Below are 24,678 nucleotides of genomic sequence, written 5' to 3'. Positions count from 1 at the left end.
TATTTTAATACACCCTGTTCGCCTATAGTTATAGCCTCAGTCTAATGTGTTTTTAAAGTGTACTGTTGTATGTTGTTTCGCTGCTTTGATGTTTTTCTATGTACAGTGTCTACAGAAAAGCGCTTTGAAATAAAATGTATCATTATTATTAAAATAAAACGGTATAATAGTTATTTTTTAGTACTTGTTTTTTTTTTTAAAACGTTTGTTGTGCACCAAAAACACAAAGTTAGGAGAGACAGGATAGGCGAGTACCATTTGGATATAAAACATAATGCTCATTACTGAGTAGAAAACCAAAAAAGAATGTTATAATATTATCTGTATCAGGTGGGATTTTTAAAAATGTATAAGAACCAACAGTTAGAGCTCCTCAGGGAGCCTTTTCTCTGTGACCCCTTTTGTGTGTTGCACTGTTAAACGCTCCTTCTTGTACAAGAATAATAAATTCAACTTAAACTCTGATACTTTGAATCCAGTCTTCCTTATTCAAATATTTTTCTTTAAAAAAAATCCCGTAACAGAAACACACCTGATTCTGATTTGTTTTTGTCCACATAAAAACTAATGAAATACAAATACTCAAAAATGCAAATACAAAAAAAATAAACAGTGAATGAAACAAAGACAGACTGGTTTATTTTTAAAAACAAACTTATTAGGGGTGAAACTAATGGCTTTATAGCTGTTTTCTAGAAAACTTCTCATACTGAGAGCATGGACCAAAAATATGGGAGGTGGACTGGTAGCTGGAGAGGTGCAAGTTCACCTCCTGGGCACTGAGGTGCCCTTGAGCAAGGCACTGAACCCCCCCGACTGCCCGCAGGGTGCCGGTCTGGCTGGCTGCCCATCACTCCACCATCTTTGCATGTTTATGAGCCTTGTACTTGTACTGTATGTGTGTTTGGGGTTAGAATTACATGTAAATAATAAAGTAATAAAGTATATCTTCTTCTTACTGTAATTTCCCAGCTTGAGATAAATAAATCTATCTATCTATCTATCTATCTATCTATCTATCTATCTGTCTGTCTATCTGTCTGTCTATCTGTCGGTCTGTCTGTCTGTCTGTCTGTATGCCTGCCTGCCTGTCTGTCTGTCTGCCTGTCTGTCTGTCTGTCTACCTGTCTGTCTGTCTGTCTATCTGCCTGCCTGTCTATCTGCCTGCCTGCCTGTCTGTCTACCTGCCTGCCTGTCTATCTGCCTGCCTGCCTGTCTGTCTGTATGCCTGACTGTCTGTCTGCCTGTCTGTCTGCCTGTCTGTCTGTCTGCCTGTCTGTCTACCTGCCTGCCTGTCTGTCTGCCTGCCTGTCTGTCTGTATGCCTGTCTGACTGTCTGTCTGCCTGCCTGTCTGTCTGACTGTCTGTCTGTCTGTCTGTCTGTCTGCCTGCCTGTTTGTCTGTCTGTCTATCTGCCTGCCTGTCTGTCTGTCTGTATGCCTGTCTGCCTGTCTGTCTGTCTGCCTTGTCTACCTGTCTGTCTGTCTGTCTGTCTATCTGCCTGCCTGTCTGTCTGTCTGTCTGTCTATCTGCCTGCCTGCCTGTCTGTCTGCCTGCCTGTCTGTCTGGCTGCCTGCCTGTCTGTCTGCCTGTCTGTCTACCTGTCTGCCTGCCTGCCTGTCTGTCTGTCTGTCTATCTGTCTGCCTGTCTGTCTGTCTGTCTGTCTGCCTGTCTGTCTGTCTGTCTGTCTATCAGAGGTGAAATTCAGGAGAGCTGTTGTAGTACCAACAGTCAACCTGAAGGGGGCGCTAAGACACCAAACAGGTTAACGCGCGCCAGAGAAGAGGGGGCGCTAAGACACCAAACAGGTTAACGCGCGCCAGAGAAGAAGAAGAAGAGTAACCCGGGAGTGGGCCGGACTTCTGTAGTAGAAGAAGAAGCTAGCCGCTAGCCTCCCGGTGCTGCAGGCTCTGGTTCTGGTTCTGGTTCTGGTTCTGGTTCTGTCTCTAGCCGATCAACATGGTCCAACTGGTGGGTTCCCTGCGGAAGGAGCTGGCGGACTCGCTGTCCAGCTGCAAGGTGCTGGTGGTGGGAGCCGGAGGGATCGGCTGCGAGCTGCTGAAGAACGTCGTGCTGACCGGCTTCAAGAACATCGAAGTGGTGTGTGTGTGTGTGTGTGTGTGTGTGTGTGTGTGTGTGTGTGAGTGTGTGTGTGTGAGTGTGTGTGTGTGAGTGTGTGTGTGTGAGTGTGTGTGTGTGTGTGTGTGTGTGTGTGTGTTAGCATGCTAACGTGCTAACTAGCTCCCGTGCTAACTCTTTGTGTAGACGGAGCCGCTCGGGCTAACTCCTGACACAAACAGACAGTTTGTGGGTTGGTTTCTCGGTACCGTCCTCCTCTGGACCCGGGGTACAGTTCGGGTTAAAGCCCGGGAAGAAAAAAAAAGAAGAATAGAGTGTTTGGCGCCATTAGCACTGCTGAGTTAGCCACAACCTGTGTGTAACGTGACGCTCAGCTCAGACAGCCCGGTGTGTTTACTGCTGCTGTTATGATTTTATCCTCATAACACTGGAAGGGTCTGAAGTGTGAGTCTGTCTGGGCATCAGCTGTGGATGTTTTCAAGTGTTTTCAAGAGGTCAGATGGTTTGTGACCCAGTGAGGCGTTCAGGGACCTTTTTAGAGGAGCCTTTTTTCGAGGAGCCTTTTTTTAAACGAAATAACAGCTCAGTGTTCAGTGTTATGCTTTTCCTGTGAGACAGAAGAAACAACAACACGTTTAAAGCCAAGCGACCGAGCCACATACAGAGACTCCTTATGTCTCGCCCCTGTTTTCAAGAGGTCAGATGGTTTGTGACCCAGTGAGGCGTTCAGGGACCTTTTTAGAGGAGCCTTTTTTAAACGAAATAACAGCTCAGTGTTCAGTGTTATGCTTTTCCTGTGAGATAGAAGAAACAACAACACGTTTAAAGCCAAGCGACCGAGCCACATACGGCTCAAGGTTCCAAGAGGTCAGATGGTTTGTGACCCAGTGAGGCGTTCAGGGACCTTTTTAGAGGAGCCTTTTTTCGAGGAGCCTTTTTTTAAACGAAATAACAGCTCAGTGTTCAGTGTTATGCTTTTCCTGTGAGATAGAAGAAGAAACAACAACACGTTTAAAGCCAAAGCCACATACAGCTCAAGGTTTCAAGAGGTCAGATGGTTTGTGACCCTGTGAGGCGTTCAGGGACCTTTTTAGAGGAGCCTTTTTTCAATGACATAACAGCTCAGTGTTATGCTTTTCCTGTGAGATAGAAGAAGAAACAACAACAACACGTTTAAAGCCAAAGCCACATACAGCTCAAGGTTCCAAGAGGTCAGATGGTTTGTGACCCAGTGAGGCGTTCAGGGACCTTTTTAGAGGAGCCTTTTTTCAATGACATAACAGCTCAGTGTTATGCTTTTCCTGTGAGATAGAAGAAGAAACAACAACAACACGTTTAAAGCCAAAGCCACATACAGCTCAAGGTTTCAAGAGGTCAGATGGTTTGTGACCCAGTGAGGCGTTCAGGGACCTTTTTAGAGGAGCCTTTTTTCAATGACATAACAGCTCAGTGTTATGCTTTTCCTGTGAGATAGAAGAAGAAACAACAACAACACGTTTAAAGCCAAAGCCACATACAGCTCAAGGTTTCAAGAGGTCAGATGGTTTGTGACCCAGTGAGGCGTTCAGGGACCTTTTTAGAGGAGCCTTTTTTCAATGACATAACAGCTCAGTGTTATGCTTTTCCTGTGAGATAGAAGAAGAAACAACAACAACACGTTTAAAGCCAAAGCCACATACAGCTCAAGGTTTCAAGAGGTCAGATGGTTTGTGACCCAGTGAGGCGTTCAGGGACCTTTTTAGAGGAGCCTTTTTTCAATGACATAACAGCTCAGTGTTATGCTTTTCCTGTGAGATAGAAGAAGAAACAACAACAACACGTTTAAAGCCAAAGCCACATACAGCTCAAGGTTTCAAGAGGTCAGATGGTTTGTGACCCAGTGAGGCGTTCAGGGACCTTTTTAGAGGAGCCTTTTTTCAATGACATAACAGCTCAGTGTTATGCTTTTCCTGTGAGATAGAAGAAGAAACAACACGTTTAAAGCCAAAGCCACATACGGCTCAAGGTTTCAAGAGGTCAGATGGTTTGTGACCCTGTGAGGCGTTCAGGGACCTTTTTAGAGGAGCTTTTTTTCGAGGAGCCTTTTTTAAACGAAATAACAGCTCAGTGTTCAGTGTTATGCTTTTCCTGTGAGATAGAAGAAGAAGAAACAACAACACGTTTAAAGCCAAAGCCACATACAGCTCAAGGTTTCAAGAGGTCAGATGGTTTGTGACCCTGTGAGGCGTTCAGGGACCTTTTTCGAGGAGCCTTTTTTTAAATGAAATAACAGCTCAGTGTTCAGTGTTATGCTTTTCCTGTGAGATAGAAGAAGAAACACCAACAACAACAACATGTTTAAAGCCAAAGCCACATACAGCTCAAGGTTTCAAGAGGTCAGATGGTTTGTGACCCTGTGAGGCGTTCAGGGACCTTTTTAGAGGAGCCTTTTTTCAATGACATAACAGCTCAGTGTTATGCTTTTCCTGTGAGATAGAAGAAGAAATAACAACAACACGCTTAAAGCCAAGCGACCGAGCCACATACGGCTCAAGGTTCCAAGAGGTCAGATGGTTTGTGACCCTGTGAGGCGTTCAGGGACCTTTTTAGAGGAGCCTTTTTTCGAGGAGCCTTTTTTTAAACGAAATAACAGCTCAGTGTTCAGTGTTATGCTTTTCCTGTGAGATAGAAGAAAACAACAACAACAACATGTTTAAAGCCAAAGTCACATACAGCTCAAGGTTTCAAGAGGTCAGATGGTTTGTGACCCTGTGAGGCGTTCAGGGACCTTTTTAGAGGAGCCTTTTTTCAATGACATAACAGCTCAGTGTTATGCTTTTTCTGTGAGATAGAAGAAGAAACAACAACAACACGTTTAAAGCCAAAGCCACATACAGCTCAAGGTTTCAAGAGGTCAGATGGTTTGTGACCCAGTGAGGCGTTCAGGGACCTTTTTAGAGGAGCCTTTTTTCAATGACATAACAGCTCAGTGTTATGCTTTTCCTGTGAGATAGAAGAAGAAACAACAACACGTTTAAAGCCACATACAGCTCAAGGTTTCAAGAGGTCAGATGGTTTGTGACCCTGTGAGGCGTTCAGGGACCTCCTAGAGGAGCCTTTTTAAATGAAATGACAGCTCAGTAATCCGTAAACAATGACACGTTTAATGCCAAGCGACCGAGCCACATGCTGAGACGTAAACATGAGATAATAAGAGCTCTAAAAGAGGATTTAAAATATGCCCGGTACCTGAATATGTAAAGTAAAAGAGAGAAGAGATGTAAAGTTCATCCATAGGTGAGAATCTATGGACGCTAAACCGGTCGTACCTTACATTTACGTTTAGTCATTCAGCTGACGCTTTTATCCAGAGTCACTTACAGGGAGCAATTTGGGGTTCAGCATCTCGTCCAAGGACACTTCGACATGCAGACTGTAGCAGCCGGGGATCAAACCACCGATCATCTGATTAGTGGACGACCCGCTCTGCCTCCTGAGCCACAGCCCCCGTACCTACTGCTATACACCATGACAACAACATCTAATTGACTCCCCAGTCTCGCCACTACCAGGGTAGCGAGAAACTTAATGCGCATCTAAATATGTAAATATAATTATCCCAGAAGAAACTCAGGAGTCATGACTGACCAGCTAACCTTCACGATCTCGTCACTTTTGGTTGATGCCGCCTCAGCATGTTCTCCAGCTCCTGATACAGGCTGTGTTCATCTCTGACGTCTTCCTGACGGGCCTCCCAGCCTGCACAGTGAAACCCTTCAGATGATCCAGAACGTGGCAACTCGCCTGCACTTTAACATGTTACCCTGCTGCTCATGGAGCTCCTCTGTCGACCTGTAGCAGCCACATTAAACTCAGATCTACAAAGCAGTCTCTGCTTCTTGAACGTCCTCATACAGACAGATGTTACCTCCTCCTGGCTCTGCCACCCAGGACTCAGGACAATCCATCTTTTCTGTCTGTTGTTCCCCGTTGGTGGAACGTCCTACCAGTTCCTACAGATCAGGGGCGTCCCTCTCTACCTTCACAGACCTCCTGAAGACCCCCAGCTCTTCAGAGAGGACCTCCTCTACAACACTACCAACAACTCTGTCCTCTACAGCTGGACTTGGGTAGTACTTATTGCTGCAGTGTCAGCTAAATGACTAAATGTAGCTGATTGTTCCGTCTTGTGAATGCCGTCGTTGACTGTTTCGACCTTCACTTTGTAGAAGGAAGTTGTTTTTTCAGTCATAACAAAAGCCACGTGGCTCCTCGAGGCACAGTTTGGGAGTGAACCGTGTTGAACTGAATGATTGATTTAGTGTGTGAAGCGGCTTCTGCAAAAGAACGCCTGAGGAACTGATTTTAAAAGAACCGGAAGAAAACCACAGACCTCGCAGCGTAGTGTATTGTAGGTTTTTCACTCATGCTTCCCTTATAAGAACATTACATGGATGCTTATGATAGCCTAGCTTCTTCTGAATCTATAGGTACCACACACATGGTGTTCCACATACATTAAGTATTGTTTATAAGCTTAAATGTTAAAGAAGTAAAAACAAGCAGAAAATGGCTTCATCCTAAAAATATAGATCTTTTGTGCACTTTATTTAAAAAAGCCTGACACAACTGACGTTACATCTTGTTGATTTTGACAGATCGACTTGGACACGATCGACGTGAGCAACCTGAACCGTCAGTTCCTCTTCCAGAAGAAGCATGTGGGCAAGTCTAAAGCACAGGTATTTAAACACGAGCGGGTTAACCTCAGGTAGCATCATTAATCTTGTTTGAGCTGACACTGTGTTATGACGAACACCCTGAAATATGCAATAGTAATATCTTTATTGGAATTTTACAGTCGACAGGTTACGGGAAACAAAAACAAAATAGGAGCATTATTCCATTCCATTATTTCCCAACAGTTCCCACCATGAGCAAGCACTTGACGACAGTGGTGAGGAAAAACTTCCTTTAAGAGGGAGAACCGAGATTAGACATCTGCAGAGACAGGTTGAGTTAAAGAGAGGGAGATATGACTAAAGGTAGTATTAATCATAATAATAGTACATGTAGTGGACTTCATCAGGACCACAGCGGCAGGCCCGACCAGTCGATGATCAAGTGAATGTTAATATACAAATCTTCCAAATGAAGATGACTGCGATATATCGGGACATAAGTGGAAGTGTTCATAATTTAATAATGGTTACGTTGTACGTCTTTGGCTCATTGAGTTACACTCTGTTGTTCTTCAGGTAGCCAAGGAGAGCGCTCTGCAGTTCTGTCCGTCTGCAAATATCACGGCGTACCACGACAGCATCATGAAGTGAGCCCCTCTGTTTTTTTTTGACTCGTCTAATAAAAAGTGTTAGACATGTTGTTGATGTGTTCTTCCCCTCCTGACAGCCCCGACTACAACGTGGAGTTCTTCAGAAAGTTTGTGCTGGTGATGAACGCTCTGGATAACAGAGGTACTCAAACACAACATCACGACTCTGACGTGTTGTGTTTCTTCAGTTTTGGTCGCACATAGACAAAGAAGGTATCAAAATGACCGGCTCAGCGGGGGATGTTGTGCTGTGACTTTTCTAAGAGCTTCACCAAATGGTTTTGCCAAAAATCACTAAAAACCACGGCAACGTTTACAATGGGTGTGTATTGGTAGAATGTTCCAGGTGACCTCATCGCTAGAGTGGAGAGGGAGAGAAACATTTGTCAGAAAATACATTTGCAACCGGCTCTCGTGGCCACAAATGTCTCTCTACAGAAATAATTTCTACATAGAAACGTAGGAAAATTCGTGGGCTACGCAGCGATATCACTGCTGAAGCTGTCAGACTTATAGTTTTGGCGGGAGACGCACTGATGCTCCAGGATCACCCACCGACAGCCCCATCTACTCCCATGTAAACTGGAGAGGAGAAATTTCCCAAAGGAGCACGGGGCACCTGTTCTTTCTCTCTCTCCCCAGGTCACATTTTTTAACTTCACACACTGAAATTCAGCATTCACATGGTCGACAAGATGAGGATGCTCACGGTCATTTGGGCTTTTTGATACCACCTACCGTTTGGCATTAGTGTCCACTAGTTGGAGGGGCTTCATTTAGAGATTTTCTGTGTCTCTCAGCAGTCACTCACACACAGACAGAGCACAGCTGCAGTTAATTGCTCTGACCTGCAGCTGACCCTGGTTGCTCGGCAACCTCAAGCTGCCTTTGACTGACTTTATTGAAGTCTCTGTGCTGCTGCAGTGTCAGTAATAATGTCTGTCAGACACTCTCTACATTTATTTACACCGTTTTTAGTTTGTTGTTGTTGTTGTTACTCAGCTAATGATTAAAATAAAACACTGTCTGTCTCTGTAGCGGCCCGTAACCACGTGAACAGGATGTGTTTGGCAGCAGACATTCCTCTGATAGAGAGCGGCACGGCTGGATACCTTGGACAAGTCACAGTCATCAAGAAGGTAGAGCACTCTCGCCTTATGTCTTGTTGTTGTTGTTGTTGTTGTTGTTGTTGTTGTTGTTGCGTAGCTTTCCGAGCTCTCGTTGTGTCTTTCTTCATCTCGGTAACCCTTTCTTTTTCCCCTCCTTGTCCTCCAGGGAATGACAGAGTGCTACGAATGCCAACCCAAGCCCACCCAGAAGACTTTCCCAGGATGCACCATAAGAAACACGCCATCTGAGCCCATTCACTGCATCGTCTGGGCCAAGTATCTCTTCAAGTAAGGCTCGATCTCATCAGTTAGTTTCCATGACAGTGCAAAGACACACTGTTAACATTCAACCTTCTTTGTCGCTACAGTCAGCTGTTTGGAGAAGAGGATGCAGATCAGGAGGTGTCACCAGACACCGCGGACCCCGAGGCGGCATGTGAGCGAGAACGCTGCGTTTGATTTGTTTGAACAGAACGTTTTAGTGACAGAGGTAGAAACACACGTCCAAACTTACACTGTGAAACGTGTGTGCGCGTTCTGTCAACAGGGAATCCTGAAGACACGGCAGCTCGCGCCACAGCCTCGGAAAAGGACGGCGACATCAAGCGGGTCTCCACAAAGGACTGGGCCCGGTCCACGGGATACGACCCTGTCAAACTCTTCAACAAGGTACCACATGGTTCTTGTACAGCTGTTTGAGAAATTCAAATACAGATTTGTAACTGGCTACACATGTGTTTGAGTGTCTTGTGCTGTTTTTTAAAACATGCTTTCCGGCTCTCGTCCACAGCTTTTCAAAGACGACATCATGTACCTGCTGACCATGGACAAGCTGTGGAAGAAGAGGAAAGCTCCCACGCCTCTGGACTGGCAGCAGCTAGAGAACGGCGGTATGTCTGGAATGAAACCCAGGGGTTCGACGCTTGTTCGCAACCGCTTCATCCGGCAACTCCATCGCCTTTTAACAAGCAAAAAAATGGCAGCTATGTGTGCGCTGACTTTACAATTGCTAAAAATATCAAACTACCTGTCTGACGTGAGGTACTGAGCGCAAAACTCCCAGTTTAGCTCTCGTACAACATGAAGCGAATCATCCAAGAACCAGCCGACTGCTGGGACACCCTTTAAAATCTACAGGGTGATAAATATCTCACAGTAAATAGCGGACTTCAGAGCAGCTGTTTCCAGACAGTAATTGCCGTGAACTGTGAGCTAACCCTGTAATCATGTAGCCTCAATGAGCCTATACTCTCTGTCTGTCTCTTGGCCGTCTCTGGTGTTAATCTCTTCCTCTTTACGTTCATCTATCCAGCGAATCCACAGGAGGATACTCCGGCTTCGGGTTTGAAGGACCAGCAGGTTCTGGGTGTTTGGGGTCACTGCCAGCTGTTCCAGCACAGTGTGGAGACTCTCCGCTCACAGCTGCAGGAGAAGGGAGAAGGATCCGAGCTGGTGTGGGACAAGGTAACAAACACAAACACAAACTGGAACCAGAAAACTGTCTGATGCTTCTCGTCCATCTAACAGCATTTATTCAGCACTGTAGTTAACAGGCAAAACAGAGTGTGGTGTCTCGCACATACTATATCATTGACAGTGCTTTTAATTAAGCCAATCACAGTCTTGAGAATTTCTGCCCAGCAACCAGCTGTCGACCAATCAGAGCAACAAACAGTCTGTCAGTTGAAGCTGCTGAGAGAGAGAGAGAGAGAGAGAGAGAGAGAGAGAGAGAGAGAGAGAGAAAGCCTTCAAAGTTCACCTTCAAACAAGAGACCGCTCTGACCAAACTGTAGGTCGTATCAATGAACAGAGAGGATTTTAAGCATCCTCAGGTCTCGCTGAACGTCTACATATATAATCTGTGTGGCTAAAGTTAAAAAATGTGACCTCTAGAGCGAGGTAAAAAACTGGTACGTCTGCTTTCCCTCCACAAATCTCTGCTCTCAGTTAATATGGGAGTAAATGGGGCAGTTGGTGGGTGATCCTGACACATCTGAGCTAACAGAGCCAAAACTAGAAGTCTGACAGCTTCAGCAGGTTTGTGTGAGCGAGCAGCACAAATTTTCCTACAATCTGATGTTCAAATTATTTCTGTAGAGTGAAATTTGTGGCCGTGAGAGCAGTTTAAACATTATTTTCTGGTACAGATTTTCCACTCTAGCTTCCGAACATTCCATCCATAAGCGCCCATGTTAAATTTTCCCGCTCTTTTTTAGTTGGCTGCAGCACATGTATCATTCACCTTCCTCTTGTTGCCAGGACGACCCTCCGGCCATGGACTTCGTTACCGCGGCAGCCAACCTCCGTATGCACATCTTTAGCATGAACATGAAGAGTCGCTTTGATGTGAAGTGTAAGTTTTATTGTACGTTTTGTACTCGATCAAAGTGGAACACAGGCGTCGTGCACATCCACATCCAGCTGTCTGTCTGTCTGTTTGTGTCCAGCCATGGCGGGTAACATCATCCCGGCGATCGCTACAACCAACGCCGTCATCGCTGGACTCATCGTGCTGGAGGGGCTGAAGATCCTGTCTGGAGAACTGGAGTCCTGTCGCACGGTTAGTCGGACATTTGACCTGATTACTTTGACGTGGAGGGATGGTATCAGGTGGTCGGGCTCAGCCTCAGCTTCAGAGTCAAATCTGTTGTTTGACGTTGCTCTCTGTTTGCCGCCTCTTCTTGGTCCAGATCTTCCTGAACAAGTGTCCCAACCTCAGGAAAAAGCTGCTGGTCCCGTGCATCCTGGACCCGCCCAGTGCCAACTGCTACGTCTGCGCCAGCAAACCTGAAGTCACAGTCAAACTCAACGTCCACAAAACAATGGTCCTCTCTCTGCAGGACAGGGTAACGTCGCTCGCTCACAGAAATCCTGAACACGCCGCTCATCGAGTTCTGACTCTCAGTTAAATGTTTTGTTTTATTGAATCAGATCCTGAAGGAGAGGTTCGGCATGGTGGCTCCAGATGTTCAGATAGAGGATGGAAAAGGGACCATCCTCATCTCCTCGGAGGAAGGAGAGACGGAAGGTCAGTGTGAAAGTTAGAGTGATTCTTCATATGGACAGACGAGGGCGCTGTGGGGACGCCTGTGGACAGACAGACCGGTTCAGTTAGAGACGATCGGAGAGCTGCACGTCCAGTTTTACAGGCTTATGATTGTATATGTGGAAATGTGGCAGTCGCAGCACAGAGTGATGAGAGAGTTAACGGAGTGTAAAAGTTTTAAAACTCATTGAAGCAGCTCGATGTTATCGCTCCCCGTCTGCTCGTCCACAGCCAACAACAGCAAGTTCCTCTCTGATTTCGGGATCCGTAACGGCAGCCGTCTCCAAGCCGACGACTTCCTCCAAGACTACACACTCCTCGTTAACGTCCTGCACACGTATGTACCTCTGCACACACACACACACACACACACACACACGTGTGTGTTTATCAAACTGACACGGCTGTGTCTCTCTGTGTGTTTATTGCCAGCGAGGAACTCGAGCACGACGTGGAGTTCGAGGTCGTAGGTGAGGCGCCAGACAAAGCTCCGCCCCCTCAGACCAACCAGGAAGAGGTTAACAGCATCACCAACGGCAACAAGGACTCCGCCCAGCCGTCCACCTCCTCCAAAGGTCAGTTACGCTCCGGTTAATCAGCTGTTTGTCGCTTGTTTGTCGGCGCTCATTCTTATTTGCTTTTCTCTGAACGCCGGCAGCGCGGGCAGCAGCAGCAGACGACGACGACGACATCATGATCGTTGATTCCGACGAGGAGGAGGAGGAGGGAGCGCCGTCGTCCAGCACGGCGGCACCAGGAGCATCCAGCGGCACCAAGAGGAAGCACTCGGACGTGGAAACCGGCGAGGCGTCCACCAAGCGCCCACGGACGGACCAATCAAGCGCAGCAGCAGCTGCTGACGACGACGACGACGACATCATCGCTCTGGACTAGACCCGCCCACCGCCTGCCCGTCGGCCCGTCCCTGAAGAACTTTGAACGGTTACCGTTGTGACTCGAGGCCGACAGTAGGCTCCAATAAAACTCGTCTTTTATGAAGAACAGTTTACTGCCCCAGTTCGTCTTTGGTCGCTTCCCCTTCCTCCGACTGTGTTCGTGCTTTCATACTCTTCTTCTTCTTCTTCTTCTTCTTCTTCTTCTTCTTCTTCTTCTTCTTCTTCTTCTTCTCTGCTGTAAATAGATTCTACTTTTTTTTTTTAAGAAGTTTTGAAAAATACACAACTGCTTTTTTTTGTTTGTTTTGTTATTTTTATTCATTTCTGGTCCAGATAAAATGATAAAATTCTTCTCAATGGCTTTTTTTGTATTTTTTATAACGTTGCTGTATTTCTCATGCTACACACGAGTCAGGGTGTTTTTGTGCTTCGTGGGGGAAAAAAAGATTTAAAAAAACAAACAACCAAAAACTCTGCCGCTCGTGGTCGTCTCTACAAACCACAGGTTGCACCTGTGCGGTGCTGTTGGCGTCTGTAAAAAGCACTGACGGAGTTTGAGCCACGTTGTCGAGTCGCAGATGTTAGTTTGCTACCTCTTTTCTAGAACGAACATGTCTCAGCTGCAGATACGTTAAAAAAATAAAATAAAATAAAAGTTTGTCAAACAGCCGTGAAGCAGCACGGAGGCGCTCGCGTGGCTCCACACGGCCAGAACCAGGCTGTTTGGTAGTTCAATGTAAACACGTTGCTTTTTATTAGTACGACCTGGTTCTGTTTGAGTTTCACTCCAGCAGAACCAGAGATGGATTTAGTGGTTTTGACCAGAACCAGTCCTTTTTGAATCTGAAGGTCTACCCTCCGTGTCGGTGTCCATAATTTCATATTTCATTGTGATCTGACTTGTTGTTGACAGGCTGCGACAGCCCTTTGGACCAATTTGGTGAAGACAATAAACTCCAAACCAATGCACAGTGTGTGTGGTCTCTTTATTTCTGTCTTTCTTTAAGGTTCACAGTCCTCAGAAACACAATGAATGTAGCATGTTTTAAATCACTTCTTAGAGTTTTTGGATTTTAGACCCAGGCTGATTATTTTAACAGATAGGACGTGACATTGTTTATGTTCTTGATTTTCTGGTAAATATTTTGTTGGTTCAGTTCAGGGATTAAAGTCTGACGGTCATGTGATCAGCTCTGTACAGAGTGTGACATTCCTATGAAGCTTACGGGACGAGTAAGCATGACGCAACACGCAGCCCACTACACAGATAACACTGCTGTAAACAAGCTGAAGAAGATGAAGCCTGATACCTGGAGTCAGTTCAGTATTCCTGTGTCACCATCTTGATAAGATGATGAAGTCATGAAGCTGGAATCCAGCTGGTTTAACCCGACTGCTCATCAGCCAATGGGAACTGAACGTTTATGTGAAATTAATGTATATGTAATAAACCGTGTCTGTGAAGTGAAGCCAAAAAACTGCAGTTCCTCTAACGTCCACTGGAGGCTGGCTCCAGCAGTGAGTCAGTCTCCATAAGTCCCCATGTCCAAATGTCCAACTTCACAGCAGAAATAAACATGTTTACAGCCTGGTACAAAAAACAGTTTTGGTCTCTGTAGCTAATTTCCCCGTTCATGACAACTGTACTGAGGGTGAATTTATATACAACTCACCTGTTCACGTTATATTAAGGCTTAAAGTTATGCAGGATTAAGAGCGTGGATGCTTTGATTGACAGGTGGGTGTGGTTACAGGTTATTTGTTTGAGCAACCAGGCGTCATTCAGCTGCCTCAGGTCCACATCTTTGCCAATATTTAGATATATTGATCATTTTTTGAGCCTCGGCGCCGCTCTAGTTGAGGTCACACATCCGTCATTCATTCTTTATACCATCAATAGTGAAAAATCAACATGTTGTTCATGTGTTAACATGATATATTTGAAGTGCCTGGTCTTCCATAGATATGTATATCCTGTCATATCCACCTACCGCATGTAGAAACCATATTTATTCCATCACCAGTCCTTTATTCAGTCTACAATGTCTATAGATAGACAGAAACATCTTCTGCAGTCATGGCAGCGGAGCTGAAAACTGTTCAGACTAGCTGAGTGTCTGCAGCATCAGCAGCCGTGGGTTCCACTACAGGCTCGACATGTCCAGGAACACAGAAGTTTCTTCTGAAACACGTCCGTCTGTTTGTTTCTTGTTCTGAGAAATGAAAGTGGAGATCTCGTACAAAGCTGTACTGAACCATTCACATCACTGAGCAGCTCAAACTGGCTCTAACCAGGACAGAAAGAGTGTTTGAAGGAAACAGTTATTTCAACTAAAAATAACCCGTGGCTGTATTTCATATTCATTTTCAATATGTCCTATTTACTACTTTATTCCATGTTTTCCCCAAACTTTTGAACAGTAGTATATATCTATATTTCTGCATAAATGTGTGTGTGTGTGTGTATTATATATATATAATTTTATTTTTATTTTTTTAATATGTGAACACAGTGAACCGGAGTGTGTCTTTATTATTAAGTATATTTAATATTATATACAGTAGTATAATCGATATTTTCTGCAAGTGTGTGTTGTGTGGGGGTGTTAATGATATATTATATATATAGATTATTATATATATATTATATTGTTTTATTTTTTTAATATGTGAAACACAGTGAACCGGAGTGTGTCTTTATTATTATTTATATTATTTAATATTATATACAGTAGAATATATCTATATTTCTGCATAAATGTGGTGTGTGTTTATTATATATATATATTATATTATATATATATATATATATTATAATATATAATTATTTTTATTTTTGTACATTGTGAACACAGTGAACAGTGTGTCTTTATAATTATTTATTTATTTATTTATTGTTTGTTGTTTGTTGTCATTATTTGCCGTGCTGTGATTGGTTGATCCTCCCCGTGTTGCGTTCAGGTTCATCCCCGCTAACGCCCCTCAGAGGAGGCCTCTGATTGGTCCGCTCCGGAGCCCCCCCCCCCCCCCCTCACTCCTCCCGTCCTGCCGAGCAGAGAGCCTCAAACATCGGCCACGATCTCTCCGAGCACCGGTTATCTCTCTCTGGACGTTTGTACCGTGTTTGGGTTGGACCCGTCCTGTTCGGTAACATCTGGAGAGACACAGCTGGTCACGTTGTTTCCAAAGCCCGCCTCTCTTCCTCTTCCTCCGGGCATGAGTGCAGAGTCAGGCCGAGAGATCGTCTGAGTTCACCGGAGCGAAACAACCAACAAAAACACGTTTGTCTTCATTTAGCTTCAAAAAGAGCGCGAACCTTAACGGAACCTCCTCGTGTGTCTGCTGACGGTTAGAACCGGACCATGGTGACTCTGACATCCGCGCTCCGACCTCTGGCTTCTCCGCTCCGGAGGCTGGTCGGACACGCCGGGACTCAGCGCCTGACGCCCGGCAGGAGATGCAGCCTGACGGCGTGCTCCAGCAGATATGTCCTGTCTCAGAGTGAGTACCCGACACCCGGACACCATGTCCGCCCACACAGCTGCTCGTCTTACCCGGAGAGGGGGTGTTTTAATGTTTTATACAGCACACGGACCTGCTTCTGGTACTGGTTCTGGACTGGTTCTGGGGGGCCCCAGAGGCCTCACATTGCGGGTCAGCACCGCAGCAGTTTATGGTCACTTTTGTTGTTGTCATCTATAAAACGTGCATGCAGAGCTGGGTTCAAAACCCGGACTGGATCAGCTGGATCTGGATCAGTGTTGACAGCTGGGTCCAGGCTTGAGTCCTGGTCCAGTGAAGTCCAGGTTTACCCCCCCCCCCCACATGTTGCCCCTTTGTACTGGGGGGCCATGTGAAGCCCTTTGACCTACATCCCGGTCACATGCATGGTGTCTCATCCTCCATCAGCGGCTGGAGCCAGTCCCATCTGACGAGAGAGGCGGCGGACACCCAGGACAAGTACTGACCCGACCCTGACCTCTGGTCGAGACCAAAAGAACGAGATCCTGGATACAAGCAGCTGAAATAATAATACTAACTTTATTTATATAGCACACAGTGTGAGAACATGTGACACTGCATGTTGACAGACAATAAACACAGAAGATGGAAAGATCAAAATTGAAGCATGAAAATCGACGACATCACTAAAAGTTTTAAGACTGAGCGAGCCTCGTCTCCTCGGGCAGCTCGTTCCAGAGTCGAGGCGCGATCACCTTTTTAGTTTCGAACCTCGAGCCCGGTAAACATCCAGAAGTGGAACCCGCCCGGGGGTTAGTTAGCAAGCCAGCGATATATTTTAGAGCCCAGGGGCCTCATGTACGAATACTTGCGTGGATTTCCTACTGAAACTTTGCGTACGCCAGAACCCGGAAACTGTCGTACGCACAAAAATATTCAGATGTATCAAAGTGTGCGTACGCATGGATCCCAGCACGTTTCTTTTGTACATGCCAATCAACGTGGAATTGAGCGCACGTGCAACTCCTCCCTGTCCACGCCTCCATTTACATATGCAAATCTATTTAAATAGGCTCCGGACCTGAGATTCACCTCTGTGTCCGATCAGATAACGCGACGAACAAAGGAAAGAAAATGAATTTCACAGAGCCTGAGCTCGAGATTCTAGTGAATGAAGTGGAGATTCTGTTTGGTTCCCTGTCAACAGGGATAAATATGACCCAAAAAAAGACGTCGTGTGTTTGAGGCTGTAAATGCCGTGGGATGCGAGCAGCGCACACACGGGTGTGGACAGGTGTGGACAGGTGTGGCGCTGCGGCTGACATTTTACGTCCGCTTTTACTGACAAGAATACTGAACACAGGGAGACAATCAGGGGCTTGTTAGAAAGCTCGGCCCCCGTTGCGTTCTCGGGCCGGCCTGCGCACAACTCCAGTAACACTGGCCTCGGTAACCGAAATCGTCTTATAAGGCCAATTATCATTGTTTGCAAGTAAATCCTCCCGTTCCTTAAATCGCTCACGTTTGCAAGGTCCTCTAACAACTTTTGTTAATACCATTTTCTTCATCACATTACGCATGCTTTTATATCCACCCATATAAATGCAAACACGTGGGTGTGTTAATTGTTCATAAGTGTGTCTCTGATGTGCACATCACTCTGATGACTACTTGTTTTCACATTATTAACAGTTTCCCAGCGTCACCTCTAAGTGTCGCCAAAGGAACAATAGCTGTAGAAACGTGCGTACGACAGCTATGAAGTTGGCGTGGGGCACGCACATTTCTACGATCATTTCACGTTTGATACATTTGAACGTGAGCGTGGGAAAGGACGTACGCCCCTTTTTTGTGCGTACGCAAGCTTTGTACATGAGGCCCCTGATCTCTACAGGCTTCGGCACGGGTTTGACTCTGGAGATGCTTCGTAGTTTATTGACACGTGGTTGAAAGGTGAGGTGGTTTCTGGGAGATGACTTGATATTCGTGTGAAGTGGACTAGGCCTGCAGCTATCGAATATTTTTGGTGATCGAGTATTCTGTCGATATTCTATCGTATAAAATTCTTGTTCTTCTTACTTTTGCTTTGCTGCGTTTGCTCATTTTCGCTGTTTTCTGTCCCGGCGTCTGCCGTTCTGAACATCATCACTGTCCACACATGTTACCAAAAGTCCGCTTCCGTCTTCGTCCGCTTTGCAGGGGACGCAAAGCCTGTAACGTAAAGCACGTTGTGTCGCACTAAAAAAGTTTAATTAAACGAGGCTTCGAGACAGAGGAAATTCCTCGATCAGTTTTTTGTAATCGAGTTACTCGAGGAATTGTGGACCACAGTTCTTGTCTACAGGGAGGGAGTAACGTGGTGAGGTGGACAGTCAGTTTGGATTCCTCAGTTTTGGAGTCGTTTAGTAACAAAGTTTTGGGCCATCCAACATTTGTTGAGATTCCTCCATCGCAGGGGTCTACAAACTACGGCCCGCGGGCCACATCCGGCCCGCCTAAACAATTGGAGTGGCCCACTTAACGATCCCAAACAATCCCTCTAAACATGGCCTGTTTTTCCAAACTGCATTTTCCTGTTATAAAATATCCACACTTAATGATTAAGCTTGGCATTCTAATTAAAATCTACCTTATTTACGAACTATTTACAGTATTAGCTAATTTTCATCCCCTCACACAATGGTATATTCCGACGTGACTTTGCTCGTGATCAACCTCCGCGCAGTCTGCCCGGGGGATTCAACTCGGCGGGTCAGGGACGGCCGCACGGTGCGGGAGGATCCCCTCATGGGACCTCTCCCCGGTGCACCGTGACCGGCTCTGGGTCGGCTTGGAAAGGCTCGGGGGCGAAGGTGGCTCACGGCTCTGGCTGCGAGCTTTACAGCGCCCTCCTGCCTGGACCTCGCCGCTTCCCGGGGCCGTGGACTTAGTGCTCGCTGCGCCCTCTCCGCGACTGTCGAATCGCAACATATCGCAACTTTCACTTTCTCCCGCAACAAAATCGCAACAAAAATGTAAAAAGCAACTTTCACCGCAATTTTTTTGAAAACCTCATGCAACATCAGGGATTTAGGCCGCAACTATTTCAAAAAAGGCCGCGACATCCTGGTGGGACTGATATCATTTCTGTTATAGACTGACCCCGACCCCCCATCACTGAAAGGCAAGTTGATGTGGCCCGCACCGAAAGACGTTTGGGGACCCCTGCTCCATCGGGTGGCCGAGCTCCGCCTTGAAGATGGACGAGGAGCTTGGAGAAGAGCTGCCGATCCTTCAAAGGAGCCAGCTGAGGTGGTTCAACATCTGATTAGGACGCACACTACTGAACATTTCCTGCCCCAAACATCAATTAAACAGGTTAATTGATTAATCTTCACCTCCGATCATGTGACAGACGTGTGTGAAGAGCAGTCTGAGTCACTTCCCTTCATGTCGATGCGCCCACACAAGCTCAGTCCGAGTTCCAACAACTTCCTCACCACGCCCAATGACGGCATGAAGCTCGACTCGTTTAACGTCTGTCTGCCAACAAAAACAACAGTTCATATTTAACTTTAACGAGCTTGTTGTGCTGCTCGTTACAGCGTGGAAGAGGGTTTGGTCTGCGGCCTTTTGTTCACTAACAGACTTTAAACCTCTCTTCAGGTCAAACGTCACACTCAGGCACGGCTTCAGAGAAACTCCTTCAGACCTCAGTTCAGGGCCTCAAACCTTGATGCTGCCTTTAATAGAGTTCAGTTGAACCTACTGATCGTAGTAGTGACAGGAAAGTGCGGAGACGACATGCAGAAAAGGTTTGAAGCTGCCACGGCGCCCCAGAGAAGAAGCACTGGTTTCATTCACTGACTGTATAATTCATGGACGTAGAGCTGCACGGTACCCCGTGGTGCCAGATCGTAACGGTTCCTACTATACTAGAAATTCTACAGGACGGTCCTACCGTGGATTACTATCCTACCGGTGCTAGTTTACGCCTCTGCTCTCCTCCCGGCTTCTCACTGCATGCTACTCCCTGTAAACAAACCAACATGGAACCGCAACCGACCTCCACAGCTGCTGAATGATTGGCTGTTTGCCTGTTACTGGTGACGTCCGGGGATATGTTTCCACACGCTGGGTCCGCCCGTCAGCAAGTACGAACTCCATGAAGGCAGCTCCGCTTCTATAGAAACTCGCTTCAGAACAAACAGCTCGCTCTCACCCAGACACGTGCACGGCTTACAGTCACAAACACGAGACAACACACTCACCGTGGCAGAAGCACCGGGCCCGAGCGCCGAGTCTGCCGCGGCAGCGTTGTCAGTGGCAACCATTAATTTTGCTCAAAAAAACAAACTGGTTGTTTCAAACTTGTTTCAGTCTAATTCTTACTTCACCAGTATTATGTTTATCATGCACCGAACAACATTATACGTAACTAATAAGTATTTATAACGTACAGATACATTGCAGTTCATAAAAATAATAATAATAAAAAAAAGACGCCGTGATACTTTGTCTGGTATAGTATCATGGTTACTCATTTTGGTATCGTGACAACTCTACATGGACGTAATCTCACAGAGAAAGTCGATCCACCAGGACCTCGGCGCTTCCCGGGGCTGTGGACTTAGTGCTCGTTGCGCCCTCTCCGCGACTGTCGAATCGCAACGTATCGCAACTTTCACTTCCTCCCGTAACAAAATCGCAACAAAAATGTAAAAAGCAACTTTAACCACAATTTTTTTGAAAACCTCATGCAACATCAGTAGAGATGTAACGATACACTCAACTCACGACTTGATTTGAGTCACGATTTTTTTGTTCACGTTACGATTTTTTTCACGATTTTTTTTTTTATCAAAATAAGCTACAGACAAATTCTGACCAAATAAAATTATCTTTTTATTTGTAGGAAAAAAATCTCTCTTTACAGAAACTCTCAAGCAGTTTGTGTTCTTATTAGGGCTGCCAGCAAGCAGCTGATCTGACCATTACCTTTCAGCTTGAAGTATGAGCTAACTGAAAATAAAAACAACAAGATGATAGCTCATTAACCGGTCGCGGCGCACCACCTCGGAGGAAATGCGCCCGGCGGGGGCCAGCCAGCGCCGGGGAGAGGTCCCACGAGGGGATCCTCCCGCACGGTGCGGCCGTCCCTGACCCGAGTTTAATCCCCCGTGCAGACTGCGCGGAAGTTGCGATGATTGGTTAAAATTGCAACACCCCTGAATTCACGGGGATTCACTGAAGTTGCGTTGAAGTTGCAAATCGCAACATCGTGAATTCCTGGAGGATCTGTGTTATGGTATCATTTACAGTACAGTCAGGCCTGACGCCGATTACCACTACTGTGTGTGTGTGTGTGTGTGTGTGTGTGTGTGTGAGACACAGACAGGCAGACGTGGCAGTGGAAGCTGCAGCCACAACGTAACCTATTTCTAATTTTTTAAAAAACGAAAAAGAACATATCCTACTTCTCTCGCATTCGCCAAGAATCGCGATTCATTTTTTCTGTCAACCGATGCGAGTCGTCACACATTTGTACCGATTTTAATCGTGTCACGATGCATCGTTACATCCCTAAACATCAGGGATTTTAGGCCGCAACTATTTCAAAAAAGGCTGTGAAATCCTGGTGGGACTGATATCATTTCCGGTTATAGACTGACCCCATCACAGAAAGGCAAGTTGATGTGGCCCGCACGAAAAAAAGTTTGGGGACCCCTGATTTAAAGCATTAAATTTGACTTTTAAAATGGTGCAAGAACCCTGTAACAGGTGAGTGTCGTCACAGGTGGCTTGTTTGAGCAACCAGGCGTCATTCAGCCCGCCTCAGGTCCACCAATGGGAACCTACGACACTGACCCGTTTGAACTCAGAATGTGTGAGATCGTTAACGTGTTTTTAACGTGAAAAATCAACACGTGTGTTAAAACACGTTAACGACGTGTATGTTTGAACAGGATGTCGTAGAGGGACCAGGACTCTCGATGTGCCTCATTTAAAACCTGAACCTAGGGTTCACCTTTGCCGGTTGTCATAGTAACACAAAACACTTTCCAGTAAATAAACTAAAACATGAAAGAAGGGTTACTGCTCGATAGGGGTGTTTCAGCTTTGACAGGCCGGCGTCTTCATCCACGTTTATCTTTTGCTGACTCATCACATCTGGCCGACAACGTGGGTGATGAATCAGGACAAACTCACGGCCGACTCCCCGAGGAGGAGCCGCTGAAACCCGACGAGGATGAAGGTCATCTCCCAGTCAGACCTGTTCAGCGAAAAACAATGGAGTGCGCTTGCTTTTGTGTCCTTTGACGATGTTTTGTTTCCTTTGAGAGGATTTAAAGGGAGAAACGAGCACGACTGGTTGGCTTTTTTCTTTCTTTTGGGGGGAGGTAATTACAAATCAGATCTGTGGAGCGACATTGGCTTCGGGCTGGCTGCTTTTGGACCGTCCAGAGGTCGTTGGTTTGATTCCCCCACGCTGTGGGAGAGAGCTGGGGGCGTGCCAGGACATTCCTCATGTCACTTTCTGTACAGCCGGCCCACTTCTCTCTCTCACACTCTCTCTCTCTCTCTTATATTTTGTAATTTCCTTCTAGGAAAAAAAAGAAGTAAGTGGACTGAGAAGGAAGTAGTGTTGCTCCTTTTTCATTCAGTCACTTGAAACGTCTCGAAGAAGAAGGAGGAGGTCGAGCTCCGTCCTGAAGCGACACTGCTGAATGATTTATTTTTTATTATTTTTTACGTGGCGACTCTGATTTCTGTTTTTCCAAAATGGACTGTTTGAGAAAAATGCAGGAAGCGGCCGAGCACAACATGAAGAGTACGTGTCAGCGCTTTCCACGGGAAGCTTCCGTTGAAGTTTTAAATTTCTCTGACTCCTTTCCTTCTTCTTCCTCGCAGTGCATCCCATGTGGCAGGGGCCGCTCGCGGTACCCGGAGGCGACCGCCAGTCTCCCATCGACATCGTCGTGCGAAAGAGCGTCTTTGACTCGCAGCTGAAGCCTCTGGTGACCGACTACGACCCGCAGACCTGCCAACAGATCTGGAACAACGGTTACTCCTTCCTGGTGGAGTATGACGACACTTCGGACAAGTCCAGTGAGTGTTTGTTAAGCGTGAGTCCCCTTTAAGTCTGAACAGGAATGCATGTTTTCATCTACACGAGAGGATTATCTCTCCAGTAATCCAGTAATCAATGCTACACTTACATACGTGGATCTGCTGACCGTCGCGTGACTCACGTGTCTGTCCTCTGACCTCAGCAGCTACCATGTAGTCTGTCTTTAAAGGTTTAATTACTGGGCAGCACCGACTTTCCAAAACCATCAAATAAAAACGTATTCTGGGGTTTTAAAGCTTCTCCAGGGTCACGTGACCTCGTCAGAGAACAAAAGCAGGATTTGAATAAACAGAAACATGAATGCAAGAGCAACTTGTTGACTTGGCTGTATCTCCTCCGAGTCTCTTGATAAACTCGTTACAGGTGTAATACAGTTAAAGTTACCTGAATGTCTCTCAGTTAGAGTTACCGCCTGAACAACCTGTTCCTCAGACGTCCTGCGATCATTTCCTCCTTTGTGGAGGAGGAAGCAGACACTAAAAACCACCAGACTGTCAGAGGTTAGATTCCTCCCGAGGACGAGCACTGACCGACGTGTCCTTTTTGCTTTGCGGTGCAGCGCTGAAAGGGGGACCCCTGCAAGACAAGTTCAGGCTGTGCCAGTTCCACTTCCACTGGGGCGAGAGCAACGCCTGGGGGTCGGAGCACACGCTGGACCGGAGGCTGTTTCCTGCAGAGGTACGCAGACGATGATGTGAGCTTGCACAGAGGGTGTGGACACAATACTGAGAACACAGTAAAAGAGATTCATCCGCTCTCTTCCTCATATCCGGGGTTGGGTCGGGTCGCGGTGGCAGCTCCTGGTGTCCTCCTGGAGGACCCCGAGGCGTTCCCAGGCTAGATGGGCTATGTAGTCCCTCCAGCTGGTTCTGGGTCTGCCCCGGGGTCTCCTCCCAGTTGGATGTGCCCAGAACAGAGGGTTGGATGTAGGACAAGATGGACAGCAACGGTCCGGTCGTGAACAGGACCCAGAGATACTTGAACTCCTTCGTTTGGGGCAGCAACTCGCTCCACTAAGTTCTCTCTTTGCTTTATTGTTCGTATAGAGGCTAAAGTTGAACGACATATTGCCAAATAACATTTTCACACAGCAGCAGCTGATCTCACTGCCTAGTCCAGCAGCAGTCAGCCCAGCTCGGCGTCTGTCTTTCAGCCTTTTATTTCACCAAGCTCTCACCAACCACTAAAAGTCAGTCCCACATTTACTCTTGTCCGGCGGCTTCTTGCTCGCTCACTCTCTCCTTTTCTCTTCTTAGCTTCCTCCGTCAGCGTCCTCTTCACTCTCTGCTCCTCTGCCATCATGTCCATAGAAGCTGCTGAGCCCGGTTACACCAGCCCGTCATGTTCACCCATGCCCCCAGCTAACAGACTGAGCTAACAGCAGCTAACAGACTGAGCTAACATGAGCTAACAGCAGCTAACAGACTGAGCTAACATGAGCTAACAGCAGCTAACAAACTGAGCTAACATGAGCTAACAGGAGCTAACAAACTGAGCTTACATGAGTTAACAGCAGCTAACAGACTGAGCTAACATGAGCTAACAGCAGCTAACAGACTGAGCTAACATGAGCTAACAGCAGCTAACAGACTGAGCTAACATGAGCTAACAGACTGAGCTAACAGCAGCTAACAGACTGAGCTAACAGCAGCTAACAAACTGA

The 24,678-nt window shown here is 46.4% G+C and overlaps 2 protein-coding genes across 3 annotated transcripts in view; both read left to right on the top strand.

The window, feature by feature from the left end:
• Positions 1-1,821: 1,821 nt before the first annotated feature.
• uba2 (ubiquitin-like modifier activating enzyme 2) lies at positions 1,822-13,411 on the top strand. Its single transcript, XM_010751849.3, has 17 exons — positions 1,822-2,101; positions 6,718-6,801; positions 7,318-7,388; positions 7,469-7,533; positions 8,430-8,530; positions 8,667-8,788; positions 8,869-8,936; positions 9,048-9,169; positions 9,291-9,390; positions 9,813-9,964; positions 10,760-10,853; positions 10,948-11,060; positions 11,191-11,346; positions 11,432-11,528; positions 11,778-11,883; positions 11,979-12,121; positions 12,205-13,411. The coding sequence occupies exons 1-17, from the start codon at positions 1,961-1,963 to the stop codon at positions 12,438-12,440; spliced, it is 1,971 nt and encodes a 656-aa protein (XP_010750151.2). The 5' UTR covers positions 1,822-1,960; the 3' UTR covers positions 12,441-13,411.
• Positions 13,412-15,357: 1,946 nt separating this feature from the next.
• ca5a (carbonic anhydrase Va) overlaps positions 15,358-24,678 on the top strand; it is a 17,521-nt gene continuing 8,200 nt past the window's right edge. The window contains exons 1-3 of one of the 2 annotated variants that reach the window (XM_010751847.3): positions 15,358-15,943; positions 22,796-22,993; positions 23,575-23,693. In XM_010751847.3, coding sequence (XP_010750149.1) covers positions 15,805-15,943; positions 22,796-22,993; positions 23,575-23,693 — 456 coding nt within the window. In that variant the 5' untranslated portion in view covers positions 15,358-15,804. Of the gene's footprint in view, positions 15,944-22,498; positions 22,716-22,795; positions 22,994-23,574; positions 23,694-24,678 lie in introns of those variants that run through there. The other variant, XM_010751848.3, reaches the window with a different exon arrangement.

This window comes from Larimichthys crocea, chromosome XX (assembly GCF_000972845.2).
Source record: "Larimichthys crocea isolate SSNF chromosome XX, L_crocea_2.0, whole genome shotgun sequence".
NCBI lineage: Eukaryota > Metazoa > Chordata > Actinopteri > Sciaenidae > Larimichthys > Larimichthys crocea.
This window is presented reverse-complemented; position numbering and strand designations above follow the sequence as displayed.

Bases quoted from the DNA above. Each gene is read 5' to 3' on its own strand.
- uba2 (XM_010751849.3), top strand. From the start codon at position 1,961: ATGGTCCAACTGGTGGGTTCCCTGCGGAAGGAGCTGGCGGACTCGCTG. The intron at 7,534-8,429 runs GTACTCAAACAC...CTGTCTCTGTAG, and splicing joins GAACGCTCTGGATAACAGAG to CGGCCCGTAACCACGTGAAC. The intron at 9,965-10,759 runs GTAACAAACACA...TCTTGTTGCCAG, and splicing joins CCGAGCTGGTGTGGGACAAG to GACGACCCTCCGGCCATGGA.